General features: G+C 36.6%; 2 protein-coding genes across 2 annotated transcripts in view; both read right to left on the reverse strand.

Annotated features, from left to right (window-relative positions):
* Window positions 1-464: 464 nt before the first annotated feature.
* LOC146333136 (pro-cathepsin H-like) lies at window positions 465-7,498 on the reverse strand. The gene is made up of 12 exons (XM_084719911.1): window positions 7,387-7,498; window positions 6,048-6,079; window positions 5,832-5,937; window positions 5,626-5,696; window positions 5,420-5,524; window positions 4,376-4,462; window positions 4,166-4,221; window positions 3,987-4,068; window positions 3,831-3,899; window positions 3,429-3,535; window positions 1,126-1,254; window positions 465-1,030 (listed from the first exon to the last, which is right to left on the reverse strand). The coding sequence occupies exons 1-12, from the start codon at window positions 7,463-7,465 to the stop codon at window positions 955-957; spliced, it is 999 nt and encodes a 332-aa protein (XP_084576037.1). The 5' UTR covers window positions 7,466-7,498; the 3' UTR covers window positions 465-954.
* Window positions 7,499-8,828: 1,330 nt separating this feature from the next.
* LOC146333137 (ras-specific guanine nucleotide-releasing factor 1-like) overlaps window positions 8,829-15,851 on the reverse strand; it is a 32,245-nt gene continuing 25,222 nt past the window's right edge. Inside the window, exons 17-27 of the mRNA XM_084719902.1 lie at window positions 15,542-15,712; window positions 14,497-14,603; window positions 14,272-14,384; window positions 12,960-13,020; window positions 12,728-12,834; window positions 12,537-12,621; window positions 12,253-12,450; window positions 11,445-11,524; window positions 11,241-11,358; window positions 11,025-11,093; window positions 8,829-10,143 (exon numbers count right to left, since the gene is read on the reverse strand). Coding sequence (XP_084576028.1) covers window positions 10,051-10,143; window positions 11,025-11,093; window positions 11,241-11,358; window positions 11,445-11,524; window positions 12,253-12,450; window positions 12,537-12,621; window positions 12,728-12,834; window positions 12,960-13,020; window positions 14,272-14,384; window positions 14,497-14,603; window positions 15,542-15,712 — 1,202 coding nt within the window. The 3' untranslated portion in view covers window positions 8,829-10,050. The remainder of the gene's footprint in view (window positions 10,144-11,024; window positions 11,094-11,240; window positions 11,359-11,444; window positions 11,525-12,252; window positions 12,451-12,536; window positions 12,622-12,727; window positions 12,835-12,959; window positions 13,021-14,271; window positions 14,385-14,496; window positions 14,604-15,541; window positions 15,713-15,851) is intronic.

The raw sequence follows: 15,851 nt of genomic DNA on the forward strand, positions 1-15,851 counted from the left end.
TTCTCCTGCTTGTTTCCCAATGCTATTACTTAAAAAATACTGCATAGTCAAGCTTCTGTACAGGCAGGTATTTTTTTTGTGTGTGTAGCCATTAATAACAGTATTTTTCCACAATACCCACATTATGAAGCAAAAGAAACATAAATGATAAATGAGAACAACTTACAACCTTTATAACAAGGAGAATCATTCATTGTTACCTTAATAGAAAAACAAATGCACAACACAATCGTGTGTCACACTGACTGTTTGTAACAAAGTGTCCAGTATGAACACTTAAACAAATGTCAAAGAAAAATCTGAAAACCCATTAAAAAATGATCAAGCAGCACACAATCTGAAGCATCACACAGATCCACTTGAATCATTTGATGAGTCTGATTTGCTTCAGTAAATTTTTTTTTACTGAGCAACAAACACTGTAGCTGCAATGGAAAGATCTGATTTATCATTATGAGACTGACTGAATGGAAAAAGTTTATTGCCAGAATAATCTTTAAATATTCAGGAAACACAAACTGAATGAAATGTCATCATGCTTTAACAGCTGGCCTGTTTAGTCCACATCCTTTGACACACTCGCACTTCAACCATACTGAACAGTTATTAAAATCCAAGCACAATGTGCTCTTTAGACATTAATTGTGTACGCACATGATCCAGCAGAGATACACTGCAGCTAACTGTACAAGAATGTGGTTACTGGGTGGCTCTGAGGTTGTAATACGTGTGATTGTGATTATGATGAAACAACCTTTCCTTAAAAAGTGGTAAAAAAGTGGTTTGTTGCATTTACTCACTACATACAGGATGACAGAGTACATATTGTTGACTTTCACATAAAACACAAACATGAAAGCATAAACTTCCTATCACATTCACTCCATTGATGCTGTGTCTGGGTGACACTTTCCTGAGTTTTGTCAGTCCTCCACTTTTTTGCCATGTTACTCCTCAAACTACAGGTAGAGGGTAGGAAGCGCATGCAGCCAGTCCGCACATGTTTTTTCCACGCTCAATCAAAAAATATCTGGTGGAATAAAAAAGAACGGTGTTGATGAGACCCGAAAACTGTAACAAGCCATCACAGTGAAATACACACACACAGACGCAGACTATATTTACCCATTGATGCCCCAGGCTGTGCCCCAAGAGTTCTTCACAATCCAATATGGCGTGTTGTTCTCTGAGGTGCCGTAACCCACAGCCAGGACTGCGTGATTCACCTTGTCTGCTGTCTTCTTACACAGGGTGCTAAACAGACAACACTGATGCTTTTAGATCAATGGAGTACATGTCTTTTTGTAGGGTGAGTGGGCTGCTATCCCCCGTCAATATCACGCTACATCCTGCCTATGCCAAGATGTTTCTCTGGATATTTTTATGAAAGGTTCAAGATAGAGCCATGAGACAGACACACACAGGCTGAACAAACTAAACAAAATCTAACATCTAAACATTTTTAAGTTCCAAAACATTACAAATATCAAAATACTACTTTTCTCAATTAATATTAGTACAGTTATGATAGAGAGGACAGAAAGTTGAGTGAAGTGAACCACAAACACTCCACCATAACACCATAACAAATGAGCCATCAGGCCGTCACAGTAGTCAACCTATGAATAGCTTCTTTTTAGAGATGGACATGTTCCAGGCCCGCAGGCAGTACACTGTATGAATAAAGGCTTTGTAGCAGAGGACCACAGGACTAAATCTAACAAACTTGTATGATTAAAAAAGATGTACAAAGCTAATACTATAATGAATGGGCCTTATGCGTGAATGTGTTCTTGTTTCTCTCTTAAATGTGTTCTTACATAAAGAAGTCAAAATGAAATGAAATGGGCCCTAACAGCCAAATTTGTTCTTTTGTACCTGATGATGTTAATGTTTGCCAGAAATGTTGCAATTAGCATGTTGAAGAAAGGACGTGCCATGTAAAGATAGCAAAAAGAAAAAAAAAACTTGGATGAACATGAAAACAGTGCCTTGAAGTGCACCTGAGTACAGTGCATTTATGTGGCCTGTTCAGCATCAGTGGTGTTTTAACACGAGAACTTTGGGGAGTGAATGATATGTCCATGTGTGCATCCTTTTTCGCTTGATAGTGGATTAGGATCTAATAGTGGTGAGTACTTGCAGATAAGGTGGCCATGTTCAGACCTGCTATCAACATGTTTCCTGAGAACAGGTCTGAACACACCCATGATGCATTTGAGATCCAGTGGCTCACGTCACATTTAGAGGTGGTCTGAGCTGCACACAGCCACACTCCTCTAGCAGTCCTGTAAATATATTATTTGTTTCGTTGAATGCAAATAACATGTTTGGGCTCTCGACTTGTAGCAGATGTTAATTAAGACACATGTAACCTCAGACTCCATAAAAAAGTGCAATATGTTTAGAGTTGCTGAGTGAGGTGAAACTTCATGAACTCTGAGAAATGCTGTCAATAATTTTTCAATTGCTTGGGTCCACGAGTCGCTGGTTAAAATCAACAGCACATTTTGCAGATGTGTTTATTTGAATAGAGAGCAGGGAAGTAAAATCACCACAGTAAACTCTCAATCAGTTGTGGCTTATTGTAAATTCAGTTTTAAATACAACACATGAAGTTGTAAAACAACACTGTGTTGCTGCCAAGACCAGACAGTAGACAGGCTCTGTGGTGAACCAGGATGTGCACTTTTACTCTATGACTGTCATTAATACCTGTATTAATCATCTGTGATGCGAAAACATCAAATCTCCACACAGTCAAAATAAGTAAAGGATGCATTGTCCTGGTCATAGTTTTTACCTGACAGCACAGGTAAAAATACTGAGGTTCATTGTTGGCTGACAGAGGACTTTAGTGTGGCACTGAACTAAAAAAAAAAAAAAAGAAAGGATGAATAAACAGCCTATTGGACAGTAATGGACATTAAACTGACAAAGTAGCTCTGCTGTTTATTTGCATACAATATTTCACATCACAAAACGTGACGTGACTCATGTGTGTGCTTGCTTAAGTACTGATAAATGCCACAAAAGATATCAAATTGTTCTAACTCACAATTCATGATCAAATACAAACGATTCATGCATGAGGCCCATTCCTCTCATTATACTTCTAGTCTGAAATATGTGCTCTGCTCTGTTGGAGGTGCTGTACCCACAGCTGTCAGCTAAGATTTTGGTCACTGCAGATTTCACTGAGTAGCTTTGTTGGTTCCATAATCCTGTTCCAAGACTAAATAAGTTCTGTGCTTGTGGATTACTAGACAAAAATCCCATTACTGTATTACAAATATTTCCATAGTACAAAAGAGACACAAACAAGGTGACTATGGATTATTTTCTAACCACACATGATTCATGGACATCAGTAAATGCATGAGTAAATACAAAAAGTGTTAGTTGAATCACTGGGGTCCTTAACTCACCTGGTGTAAACTCCTTCTTTGTAGTGCATAAAATCTTCTATGACCTCAAAGGCGAAGGACACAGGGTTGAGCCTGGCCACAGCATCAACAATGGCCTTTTCATCATACTGTGGTTAGATCAACATACAGAAATTAAATATTAAAATACAGTTAGGAGGTAAAATATTAGCAATCCTGTGTATCAGACTGTAACTGCACGTGTTCACAACAGTGACTCATCATCAGAAACTAATTTGCTGATACCAAAATATCTGCTTCTTGTCTCTTCCTCTTTTCACTTTACCCAACAGAGACATGGTCAGTTGTATCTGATCTGTGACTTTGTGTCCCAGCACTAATTGCTTTAAGGAAACTTTTGCAATTTCTTACACAACATAACTTCACAACAACTTGTTCACTTACACTTGTTATGTTGACAACATCGTGGACAAAAGCAGCTGCAAGTTCGGGTTCAAAATGGCAAAGATCATCCTAAGTCAGGAAAAAGAAAATAATACGCTGAGAATTTATTTTATATCAAAATAACTTCAGTCAGACATTATTTCACAAGAGTCATACATAGCCTTTGTAGGGATAGTCCTCCTCTGTCATAAGACCGTTGTTGTATTTGATGTACTCAAACGCCTGGCTGGGAAGCCCTCTGAAACAAACCAGGAGGAGTTTTACTGGTAGACATAAGTATTCTTGTTTTTACTATAACTTCTAATATCTTATAATAACAAATTCATGTTATTTACCCCATGCATCCATGATTGTTGAAGTCATTGGCACAGTCTATCAGCTGCTGCTCAGACTACACAGAAAACACACTCCATTATGTATTTATACACAGCTATGGCACTGCACTACAGTTACTACTGCTAGTTCAAATCATGCAATGAATCTAAAAGACGCAAAGAGACAGTTCTCCTCCCTGTATTGCTAAATAATAGTCAGTCAGATCTTACCAGAGGTATTAGCTTTCCAGTAGCGATAGCATTCACTGACTCCAAACAGCCAGTGGTGGAGAAGGTCCAGCAGCTGCCACAGTGACCCTGAAGATGCAAACGCAATAAGACTCAAACAACTGATTCATGACTTACCTTATAGGGATACACTACCAAAGTTCAATTGCTTGTGAAAACACACATGTAATGTGTTTGCGCGTCTCAGGCAGAGATTTGTAAAGTCATAGAAAATTACCCTGTTGATGACTTTAGAGTTAAGACTGTAAATTTACAAAAGATACAGATATAAAATATAAAATAAAGATATAAAAACATATCTTTATCTACCCACATCAGTTTTGATATGTCTTTTAATCTGTCTTTCACAAGCAGCTTTAAAGTACTTTGTACTACATTTCTGAGTGCTCCTTTAAAGGAAAAATTCACCATTTCTTATGTGAGTGTCTAGTCAGTGCTGATGGTAAATGTAGTCAGTTGAAGCAATAAATTCCTCATTACATGCCTTATCCTCCACCTCTGGGTAGATAGCGGATGTGCTAGATGAGTATTTTTGTCACCCAACACTATATTTTGGTCAGCAAAGTAATAGCTATAGGCTAAAAGAAATGACATTACCAGCTGTTGTTTTTCTGTTGTCTTTGTCACTTACTCAGGAAATAGTCAAGCCAAAAGAATGAAGTACAATATGCAAATTAATGTAACTGCTTGTGAATGAAGCATTAGCTGTTTTCACTTCAGTGCTCATGTTTAAAATACCAAAAGGAAACATGAGTGTTTCTTTGCTGCATTACATGGCCATTACCACGCATTCCTTATCTACATGCCCCATAAAGAACAATGTAACTAACTGATTAACTGATATTTATAATAAATTTTGCAGTAGCTTTTGTCCCAAGTAACTAAATGAGGGATAAGCCTTGCCGAACAGCAGGGAAGTGAATTCATATCCTTGAATAAATATCCTTATCCAAATTCTAGTCATCCTGATTCTCCCTTTAGATCCGTGATGGTTCTCCTGGACCGCTGAGCACCATATCAAGATACCTGGTTCTTCACAGGAGTCACAAAGTTGCCTCTCATCCTCCAGTCTACAAACGCAGGGAAAGGACCAGACCTTCTGACATGACCCCCGCTGGTGGCTGAGCAGTTCTACAGAGAACAATAAAACTATAATGAAAAAAACAAAACAAAAAACAAGTATAAAAGCACCAGCTGCATCAAATTGTGTCGTATCATGGGATGTATCATACCTGAGGCTCTGTCAAAAGATATAATTTCCTGAATTCCTCAAATGTCATGTCTGAGAACTGATTCAGCCCCACTAGAATTGAAAATGAAAAACTTTGTGAGAACATGCCTGTCATAACCTTCAAGAACTAATAATAATAATGATGCATAGTAATAATCTATGCATTATACACTGTGAGACAGGAGTTAGTGCAGAGCTGTACTGTACTTGTGAAGGAGTGATTCCCAGCATTATGATGATCAATTGTCCTCTTATTCTCAGTGAATATGTGGAGGCGGTGGTGAAACTCCTCAGTGTCGTAAACTTTGTTATGCTGCACGTCAACAGAAATGTAATAGCATATGCACAGAAAAGAATTAAAGTTTAAAAAGTTTGTTATCAAAGCATTCAAAATAAAAAGTAACTTTGATAATGTGTACATACCTGTGACATCCACAGTTTGAATTGATATTCCTCTGATGGGACACAGAATGTAGCCATCAGTTAATAAAGCTGCCTGATAATCAACATTTTAAATTTAATCTTGAAGTCATTCAGTACATTTATTCAAGTAGCATACTACAGAGGAACTCCCTCAACCGTTCAAGTCTCACAAAGTCTTGAGAAATCCAAGTGAGGGAAAGTACATAAAAATAATGAAATAGGTGATGCCACAATTTCCTATTACTGCCCATTTAAAAAATTATGTATGCACGTCTTCTTGTCTCATGTCCTCACAAAGGACTGGATGCAGTACAGTGAATGTGCAAAACAAAATGACCTGGTGGGTTTGTTTCCTTGCAATATCTTTGTAACAAAATCAAGTTTTATCATGTTTATCATGTTTACTTTCATGTTATTCACTGCCAACATTTATGTTGATCTGTGCAAATTTGTCAAGTTTGAAATAATCTTTAAAAAAAAGAAAGAAACACATTTAAACAGTCACTTGCATCCCTTAGAAGTTTTCATATGTTGTGGAGGAAACTTTTCTGAGTATTTTTTTTATTTTTATTTTTTTGTTGTAATTTGTGAGGTTCACAGCTTTTTCTCACAAAACACCTACACTGAAAATGACATTTTTGGTGATCATATTGAGGCGATTCTCTTAACTTTCCTTTGCGGTTCCCAGCCTCCAATTTTGGATAATTTTCCTGGACTAATAAATATGTCCACATTTGAAGTGGTGTACTTGTGATTGGCTTTAGTTCTTTCGATTAATGCTAGTGCTATGCAACAAGGGAAATTGTAATTTTCCCTGCACTGCATTTATCTGAGCTGTAGTTACTTAACAGATTGAGATTTTACATACAACATTTGAAGACCTCACAAAATGTGATGCATGCCACAGATTAAACTATCCAACAGTATATAGTTAAAATGAGATATTTTACACATTAATGCAGCTGTAACAGGCAAATTATCTCATAATATAACAAAATGACACCAACATGACTCTGTTGTGAGTACTTTAACGTTTGATACCAAACACATTTTTCCCAATATTTACTTTTACTAAAGCACGTGACATTTGTAATAGGACGTTGAGGACGATGTAACTTTTTTATATTGCAGAATTGCTACTTTTCTCTTAATAAAGGAGCCGAATACTTCCTCCACCACTGTACATGATGTCTTATTGTAGCCATTAATTCATTAATATTCTGCACACCTGTTGTTGAACTGACCGACTTTAAATTCGTTTCAGTGAGACAACAGCGACGGACACAACACGAATAAACGAATAAAATACAACCATCAGAGTTCGTGTGTGTTTACTTACCTTCAGGTAAAATAACCGGTGTTAAATGAACTGAACAAAAAACGTTGAAAACGATGAAACAAACAACGCCGAGCGCCATACTGTCTCTGTGGACTCCAACAAGCCGAGAGACGGTCACATGACTCGGCTCTGATTTATAACACGGTCCTCACCCTCCTCCTCCTCCTCCTCCTCCTCCTCCTCACGTCCTCACCCCTCTGATCTTCCCCCAGCAGAACTACAAGCACAAAGTTTATGGGCTAATACTCAGTTTACGGTGTAAAACAAACATGGAAGCCTTAGAGACACTTCTCCCCCTGAGAAAGAATAGATTTATTAACAAGAGGTAATCAGGAAAGAATACACTTTTATACAAAACTGGAAATACTACTCAAGCTGTTGAAATAGACTGAAAGATAATTCTCATACCACTGGGTATTGCTCACTGCAAACATCTGATGTGCCTGTTAGAGGGTAAAGATCCATGTGCAAGGGTGGGGTTTAAATACAGTACACATACTGTCCTAGATATAGATTTTGATTTGAACACGTGAAAGTGGTACATGCCGGCCACTTAAGCTTTAGGTGTTTTTCTATACAAAGCCTGTAAAAAATACCTATAAATATTCCAAGAATAAGCACAATATTACTACTGTATAGTTCCTGCTAACACGTTGGAATAGACAGGATACAGAATGTGTTACACTTATAAGTTGTTTTCAACATTTGTTTTAAAGTATCATACACAGAAAAATTATTACAGAGTTGAACGATCATAAGGATAACACATTTCGAGGGATATGTTTTTTTTTAACACATTGCACGTTAGGAAATGCATCAGACTGCCTGTACACGGTATTGTACACAGCAAATATTTCTGCTTCATTGGCAAATTGTAGAACAAAATAGTTTACATACTTTTGTGGTATATAATCCATTTCATGATTAAGGCAAAACCATAATGCACTGGCCAAAGAGGATTAACCATAAAAACTATGTTCTTAGTGTCTGAGTGTAGAAGCTGGGAATTTGACTTCCTGAAGTGGCTCAATATTGGTTACATCTGCTACATACACTGCCCGGTGCTTATACTGTATATACAATGTGTTGCCCACCAGGGGAGTAAGGTGATAATAAGCAAAGCATAAAAACCCATCTCTCCAAACTGAAAACAAGTTTTCCAGCTCAATCAGAAATCAGCACGTTTGACTCCAACTCTTCCAAATCTCTCATCTTTGTCATTCAGTGGCTACAAAAAACATCAGAGGACATGATTCAACTTTAGCCACTTTTCAACTCCACATTTCCCTTGTTTTGTCAAGTGTCTAGTTTTAAAATCTTAAAGTTTAAGTCCTTAAGATCTTCATGAAATCAGATGATATTTTTGATACTATTTATGCACTTTTTTTTGCTGAAAAAGCTATTCATTGTATTACCTTTACATACTTTACGTACCTTTACTCGTTTTCAGTGTTTGGGGTGAGGTCCACCATTCCTGCACTGTATTCAGATAAACCAGGACTGAAGTCTTAAGGGTTACAACTTTAAGACTGGGTTGTACCAACAAAAAAAATCTAAGATTAGTTCTACTCAGAGTTTAGCAAAAGTGGGATCAAAATGAGAAAATTCAGATTTAACATTAAGCAGAGCTCTGTTGAATAATTCAAAGTTAATCTATCTTCAGTAAATCCAAGTTTAGTGATGTAAACCAAAAATAAATTGTTTAATTTATATGGACATCCTTGCCTACCAGATTGAAATACAGTTTGGCAGCTCTGTATTCCTGAAATAAAAACTGTTATGCTGTTTGCTTCCTAGTGAAACAGTCAGTAGCATCGTTAGCCTGCTTATGATGGCTCAGCAGAGAATTATTTTTCTCTATCGGTCTCAAGAAGGCAGCTATTTTCAAACTTTAAACCTATTAAAAAAGTGTCGTTAATATTGGATCACATACTGGAATTTAAAGTTTTGATACAATAGAATTGTATTTAATCTAGATTCAGATTAAAAAAAAGGTTTCAGACAGGTTTAAATTTAGTCTTTCTTAATTTTAAAAAAATCTTAAAAGTTTGTGCAACATAATTTAAAGTTAAACTATGATTCATGAATCAGGGTTAAAAATGAATCTTTGTTGGTGCAACCCAGCCTAAATGAATAATCATGTAGTGGATTAACAGATAATTGTTTTAACTTATAAGATCTATTTGAGGACAAATTGTCTAAGAATGACTAATCAGTTTATATGAAGACTTATTTAGGGACAGCTGCAGTTATGTTCAGTCAGTTTTCTCTTTGACATCTGAGCAGAAAAGTGGGAGTTGATCATCATGTTTCAAATGTGACCACCGTCTCTCATGAATGAGAGCCTTTTTTTCATGCTGCACATTCAGATATGACTCACATTTTTATACTCTCTCATCTGTTTACTCTGTGGCTGAAAATAACTTTATCATAAAATGGTATTTAAGACGATAAATAACATATAAATACTCTGCAACTATATAAATAAAACCTCTCTGGGCTTCTAATCAGTGTCTAATAACGATTTTACACAACGAGTCCATTGGGGAGCACATACTAGAAGGGCACAGCCTACTGTGTCTAATACAAATAATAGTGTATGTACATTATGATATATTGTTCCTGTACACTCCATATGATGGGTTGAGAGAAAGAGAGTCCTCTTCATGATGAAGTTTTGGGCTCGATTCTCAGAGACGCTTCATACAGGCTCTCCTCATCCAGCGCTGTACTGCTGTCCAGCAAGTACTTCGCAACCTAAAGCAATAATCAACACAAACAAAGCAGTTTGTTCAACACTTCTTTTTTCAGACTCAAACTTTAGAATACTTCATTGTCAATGTGCAAGTTGGCCTTTATACCTGCTACGTGTGAAAATAAAAAAACATTTCCCCAATGGGCAGTTATATTGTTTCTGTTTGCCACCTAGGTTTTAAAATCAGTGTTAATTCACTGTTTTTTAACAATTAATTTTGCTTGATTTGGTCAAATTATTGTCCCAAAATGATTTAAATATCTTCAACGAATGACATAAACTGTATATTGTTAATAAATTATTAATGTAATGAAAATAACTCCCACTAATGAAACACATGATTTATATTATTCCTCATAGGTAATTACTGATCAGTAGGATACACAGGTGGTGGTAAGTACATTTTAGTACACTTGCTCCCTCCAGCCACTTTATTCAGATTAAATAGGAACAGATAAAATAAATTAGCTGTTTTTTAATTCAGTATAATCTGCCTATACTGAGTACTGATCAGTGAAATATCTTTTGCTAAAAAAACACATACTTACACGCTTAGATTAGAAAAAACAAAGGATGTTGCAATATTAGTTAAGTAAAACCCCAAACAAGTAATCAAAGTCTGTCACTTTTTTCTCCTATTTTTTTTTTTTTTTTTTTACCTTTTTTCCTTTTGTATTGTTTGCTTCTTTCTTTTTTATTGTCATTGTTATTTATACTTTCTTTTTATAGTTTGTGATTACATATTTGCCATATTATAGTAAGGATGAGAAGTGTCAATGGTGTAAAATGGAAGAATTTCTGAAATCATAATTTAAATAAAAAGTCTTTAATTGCTTAAAATGTATAAAATACACAAATAAATACAGACAAAAAAGAACCTCACCTTTGGTTGATAATCAATCTTGTAAGCCGTTTGCTGAAACTGACGTATCTCTCTGATAATGTGAGATATCTGAAGACAAATAAAATCGTATAAAATTAAATTTTTCATTTCACACACAGATTGCTGACATGTAACAAAAATGACAAACCAGAGTTTCTAGACCAGAAATAATGTAAAGTGCATGTTATTGTATTTCAACACATCGGTGTTCTTTACCATTCTCATCTTGGAGAAGTTGACCAGGTTGTCCTCGGTGTAGTTGGGTGTCCCTTCCTCAATGAAGGCCAGGTCAGTCAGGTACATTCCCAGGTATGGGACACAGGGAGGGTCACAGCTGAGGTCAAAAGACGGCTTAGATATAGACATACTGTATACTGTAGTACACAAAAATAAAGGGGAAAAACTCTTTTAGACACTCACTTCTTCAGAGCTTCTCTCAGATTTTTGAATCGTCCCTCTGATGACACCAGCTTCTGTAACTTGTCAATCACAGTCTTTGTCTGGAAAATGGATCAAAGCAAAACTGTTATTGCCAGCAGCCAGAAATGTAAATGAAATCTTCTGTTCATTAAGTTTTATAAAATCCACAATGTTATTCCAAATGACCATTATCAGACTCTTTAAAAGCATATTTTCCTCATTTCATTTTGTTTCATTTCAAGTGTCCTGTTTCATTTTTGATACAAGTTATAGAAAAAAAATATGACCATGTCTGGAAGAAGTAAGCTTTAGAGTATAGTTTGACATTTTGGGAAATATTGTTCACTTATTCACCGTCTTGTCAAGAGGTAGGTGGGAAGATTGATATCACTTTCATATCTGTATGCTAAATAGGAAGTTACAACAGGGAGACAATTAGCTTACCTTAGCATAGTGGAAAGGAAACAGGGGAAACAGCTCGTCCTAAATCTGCCTACCAGTACCTCTAATGCTCACTAATTAACAAGTCATATCTCATTTATTTAAGCCGTGCAAAAACTGAAGACTGCGTGGTTTTAAGGGGAGTCATGGGGTCTCTGCTTTTCTCATCTAATGCCCTACAACAGAGAAAATAAAGATATTTCCCAAAATGGCAAACTGTTCCTTTAGGTTGGGGGATGTTAAGGTGCATGGACCAGCTGAACTTTCGTGATGAAGTTGAAAAAATAAGCTAAAGCCTGGAAATCTTCTTCCCCCATGAAATATTTGTTAACATGTTGGAAGATATTGTTCAGTATTTGACTGCTACCTGCTTGGAGACTTTGAGCCAGGTCTTCTTGAGGCGGAAGATTGAGCTGCGGTTGAGAGAGGACGTGATCTCCAGCATGGCGTTGTAGTTATGGAGGCAGCGACAGATGTCAGCCACCGCCACCCATTTCTCGATCACTGCCACTCGCATGTTGACGTCGTCCCAGTGCAGGATCTCTGTGGCAATCCTGTTGCTGATCTAACAAAAGATGAGAGAAACACAGTGATAATCTGTCTTTTAGACACATCTATCTTTTTATTCACAATAGCGGAGTAAACACGTACATCGTTGAAATGCTTGGTCGTCTTCATAATGTACGGAGTTCTCTCGTTCTTGTCGTTCTTCATCCAGCCTTGACCAAAGAACTCCCTGTAGAAAAAAAATGTTGTTCAAATAATTGACAATGAAAAACACATTCAGTGCTTGAGTTTGTGTGTGTTTGTGTGTGTGTGTGTGTGTGTGTGTGTGTACTCACTCATATGGGATGACCTTGAAGACCAGGTGGTCCAGCAGTGTCAGTTGCTCAGCTATCTCCAGGGCAGAGTGGTTCTCAAACGGCTCAGTCTTACAGTCCTCCATGGCCTGATACACACATGCAAAGATAAACACAGTTTTCATAACTAAAGCATAAATTACACTCGGTAATTTCAAGAGGTAAGGATTTTTTTTTTATATACTGAAAGGGGTTTTTGTATTCTTCCTCTCACCGTCTGTGTGATCTCTTCCAGGGTGACCTGGTTGTCTCCAGGGTCCTCCTGAGTGAGAGTCCTACATGCAAGAAAGAAAGAAATGTACTATTATTTGACAGTTGTGTCCACGACTGCCACAACATCAATTGACATGAACGGATTTCGCTTGTCCAAAAGTGTCCAACCTGACCCAGTACACCGGGTATTTGTTTCTCTTTTTGTTCAGTTTGAGTTACAGGTACTTTTGCTCTCAGCTCTGCAGGTTGACAATGTTAAGCAGCAATACTGCACTTGGAGAAGTTGATTAGATCTCACGTCATTCACAGAGAAACAGAAGATACATCAGGTATATTCACAAAGTGCTGCTCAGAAAGAAGTAGCTCCACTGCCAGTGCCCAGATATTTCATAGGGATATGGAAAGCACAAATAATGCTATAGAGACAGATATTTCTTCTAGTACTGGCTTATCATTTTTTGGAGAAAAAAACAAAACAAAATGTAACACAGTAATGTTACAGTAAGAGTAGATTTTTACACAAGTTCTTAGTTTTAATATTATAATGTTACTATAATATATTATAAGTATACATGCAAAATATTCTTGTAGTGTGACCCTTAGTGAGATTAGCACGTCAAGAAACATGAAAGCAGCATCACTGCAATTTAAGATGATTCCCTTCAACTGAAGGGAATGTTTTTTATATCTTTACTGTAAAGAGATCCAATTTCCAATACAAAACAGAATCTTTCAATTTATAAAATGTCTTTTTTTCTGCTCAGTTCCCCCCCAGTTAAAGGTTGGTTTCAGTTCATAAAATTTAGTTTACTTAAAAATAAAAATAAAAATAAAAGAGAGATGGAAAGTATAGTACAAGGATGTGGAAATATATTTAAATTAATTCTAAATTAATTATATGACAATATTAAATCAACGTAATGCTTTGAAGGCAGAACAATTGCATTGGCGATGAGTATTAGATTAGAAAATAAATCATTTGGCATGTTTAACATGACTTCTGGTGTAAACTGACTTCTGGTCTTCTATCTGAATACAGATACAGAGAATGATCATTTTGTTAATTGAACAGATACAGATACAAATAATGACATGTCTGTGCACTTCTAATGTTTTGTCCACGAGGGTTTAGATTTAGTCCAGGCCCTGGGTTGATGCACTGCATCTCCAGTTCTTTAGTATTTATTACCATGACTGATTGTTAGCATCAGAAATACCGTTGCAGAAAGTTTTTTTTTTCTCCAGGAAGTTGATAAACAGATGTGTCATATATGACTGTATGTGCGATCAAGCGATGATTACAGAAAACCAACCTGATGATGTTGGCAGCCGCCTTTCTTTCCTGTGTCAGGAGCTCTGGGTCATGCATCACCTCCTCCAGGAAGCCAATTACCCGCATCTTCAGCTCTGTGTTCAGCTCAAAGTCCTGAGGAAAAACAGCAGAGTCATTACAGAACTGCTGTTTTTTTTTCTTCTGCAGGGACACACAAAGGTGCAAAGAAATAATGAAAAGGAGTGAAGGGAAAGGTGAACTGTACCTGTGAGTGTTTGGAGACCCAGTGACGCAGCACATTCAGGACTCTGTTCGTGGCAGCTCTTCTGATAACAAATTCTTTGTCCCCGTTCCTCTGGTCTGTAGGAAAACCTGGAATCAGGTTCAACAAAGTTATAGTCAAACTGAGCTCCTGCACCACAGAGCAATCAGCTGTCATATAACACTTTTACCTTTACCTGCCCACCCATATCATGTTTTTTCTTTGTTTTCTTATTCTGTCTCTGCGTACTGAACAAGCTGTTGATTTGTTTATAAAAATGAAAGTTAATATCACCGAAACACGTTTGAATGACGACATAAAATTTCATTTCATTCAGTTTCATTTCATATTTGCAATTTGTTTTGAGGCCCCCTGGTGGACATGAGACACCACTGCTTATGCTTTGTTGTTTGTAAATGCTATTTTAAGGACAACTTGGATGCAAACAGTTCTGACACTGTCATTGTTGTGATTATTCTGGTTAAATATTATATTCATACTGGTAAGCGGAACAGAAGTTCTTCTTCATTCAGTGTTCATATATAATTTTGCCAACTACTTTGATCTACTACTATCTCTGTCATTGCTTTTTTTTGTGTCTCTTACCTTCCTCCTTTGTGATCTTTGTGTTTCTCTTTCTTTTGTTTGTTTGTTTCTTATTTTTATATATCACTTTGTGATTTTCAGTATGACTCCTCTGTTGTATGATGTTTGCATTTATCTTTGCTGCAGTATTGTTGTTTGATTTTTGCTTTCAACTTTTGTATATTTGGGTCCTGTCATGTTTTGTATATTCTAAATAAAGTTTATTTAAAAACGTAAAAATATTACTTGATCTATGTCAGTCTTTTCCCAAACATGTTGCTTAATAATCCAAACAGAAAATAACTGCTTTTACAAAATCATCTGTTATAGTGTCTGTGTCAATGACTTAATTTATTTATTTATTTATTGTGGTGATCATATTAGATTTTAGATACAGTTTCTATAATATAGTTCTCAACAAGCCTCTCTATTAGTCAGCAGAAGTGGCATCTCTGTGACTGACCTGTGCTGGCGAGTGACATTCGACGGTACTTTTCCTTGGTCGGAGTGCCTTCGTTGGCACCAGCAGTGGCGATGGCGAAGGCCGAGGCGGCAGACAGGGCACTGCGGTTATTGTCCAGCTCCCGGCAAGATGAAACCACCATGCCATTGTTGAAAGAAAACAGGGAAAACTCTGCAAGGAAGGAAACAAAACAGAGATATTTAAATAAAATTTATTTATTTAATTTATTGTTTTTAAAAGGAAGAAGACATTAAATTGAGAACATTTCATCCCCGCATATACCAATATTACACCCCTTTTAATGTAAATT

The sequence above is a fragment of the Lutjanus erythropterus genome, chromosome 1 (assembly GCF_056507025.1).
Source record: "Lutjanus erythropterus isolate fLutEry1 chromosome 1, fLutEry1.hap2, whole genome shotgun sequence".
NCBI classification, from domain to species: Eukaryota; Metazoa; Chordata; class Actinopteri; order Lutjaniformes; family Lutjanidae; genus Lutjanus; species Lutjanus erythropterus.

Coding starts and splice junctions, on each gene's coding strand:
- LOC146333136 (XM_084719911.1), bottom strand. CDS start 7,465: ATGGCGCTCGGCGTTGTTTGTTTCATCGTTTTCAACGTTTTTTGTTCA. Junction 4,222..4,375: donor CTGGAAAGCTAATACCTCTG/GTAAGATCTGAC, acceptor TTTTCTGTGTAG/TCTGAGCAGCAGCTGATAGA. Junction 1,255..3,428: donor AAAGAAGGAGTTTACACCAG/GTGAGTTAAGGA, acceptor TTGTCTGTTTAG/CACCCTGTGTAAGAAGACAG.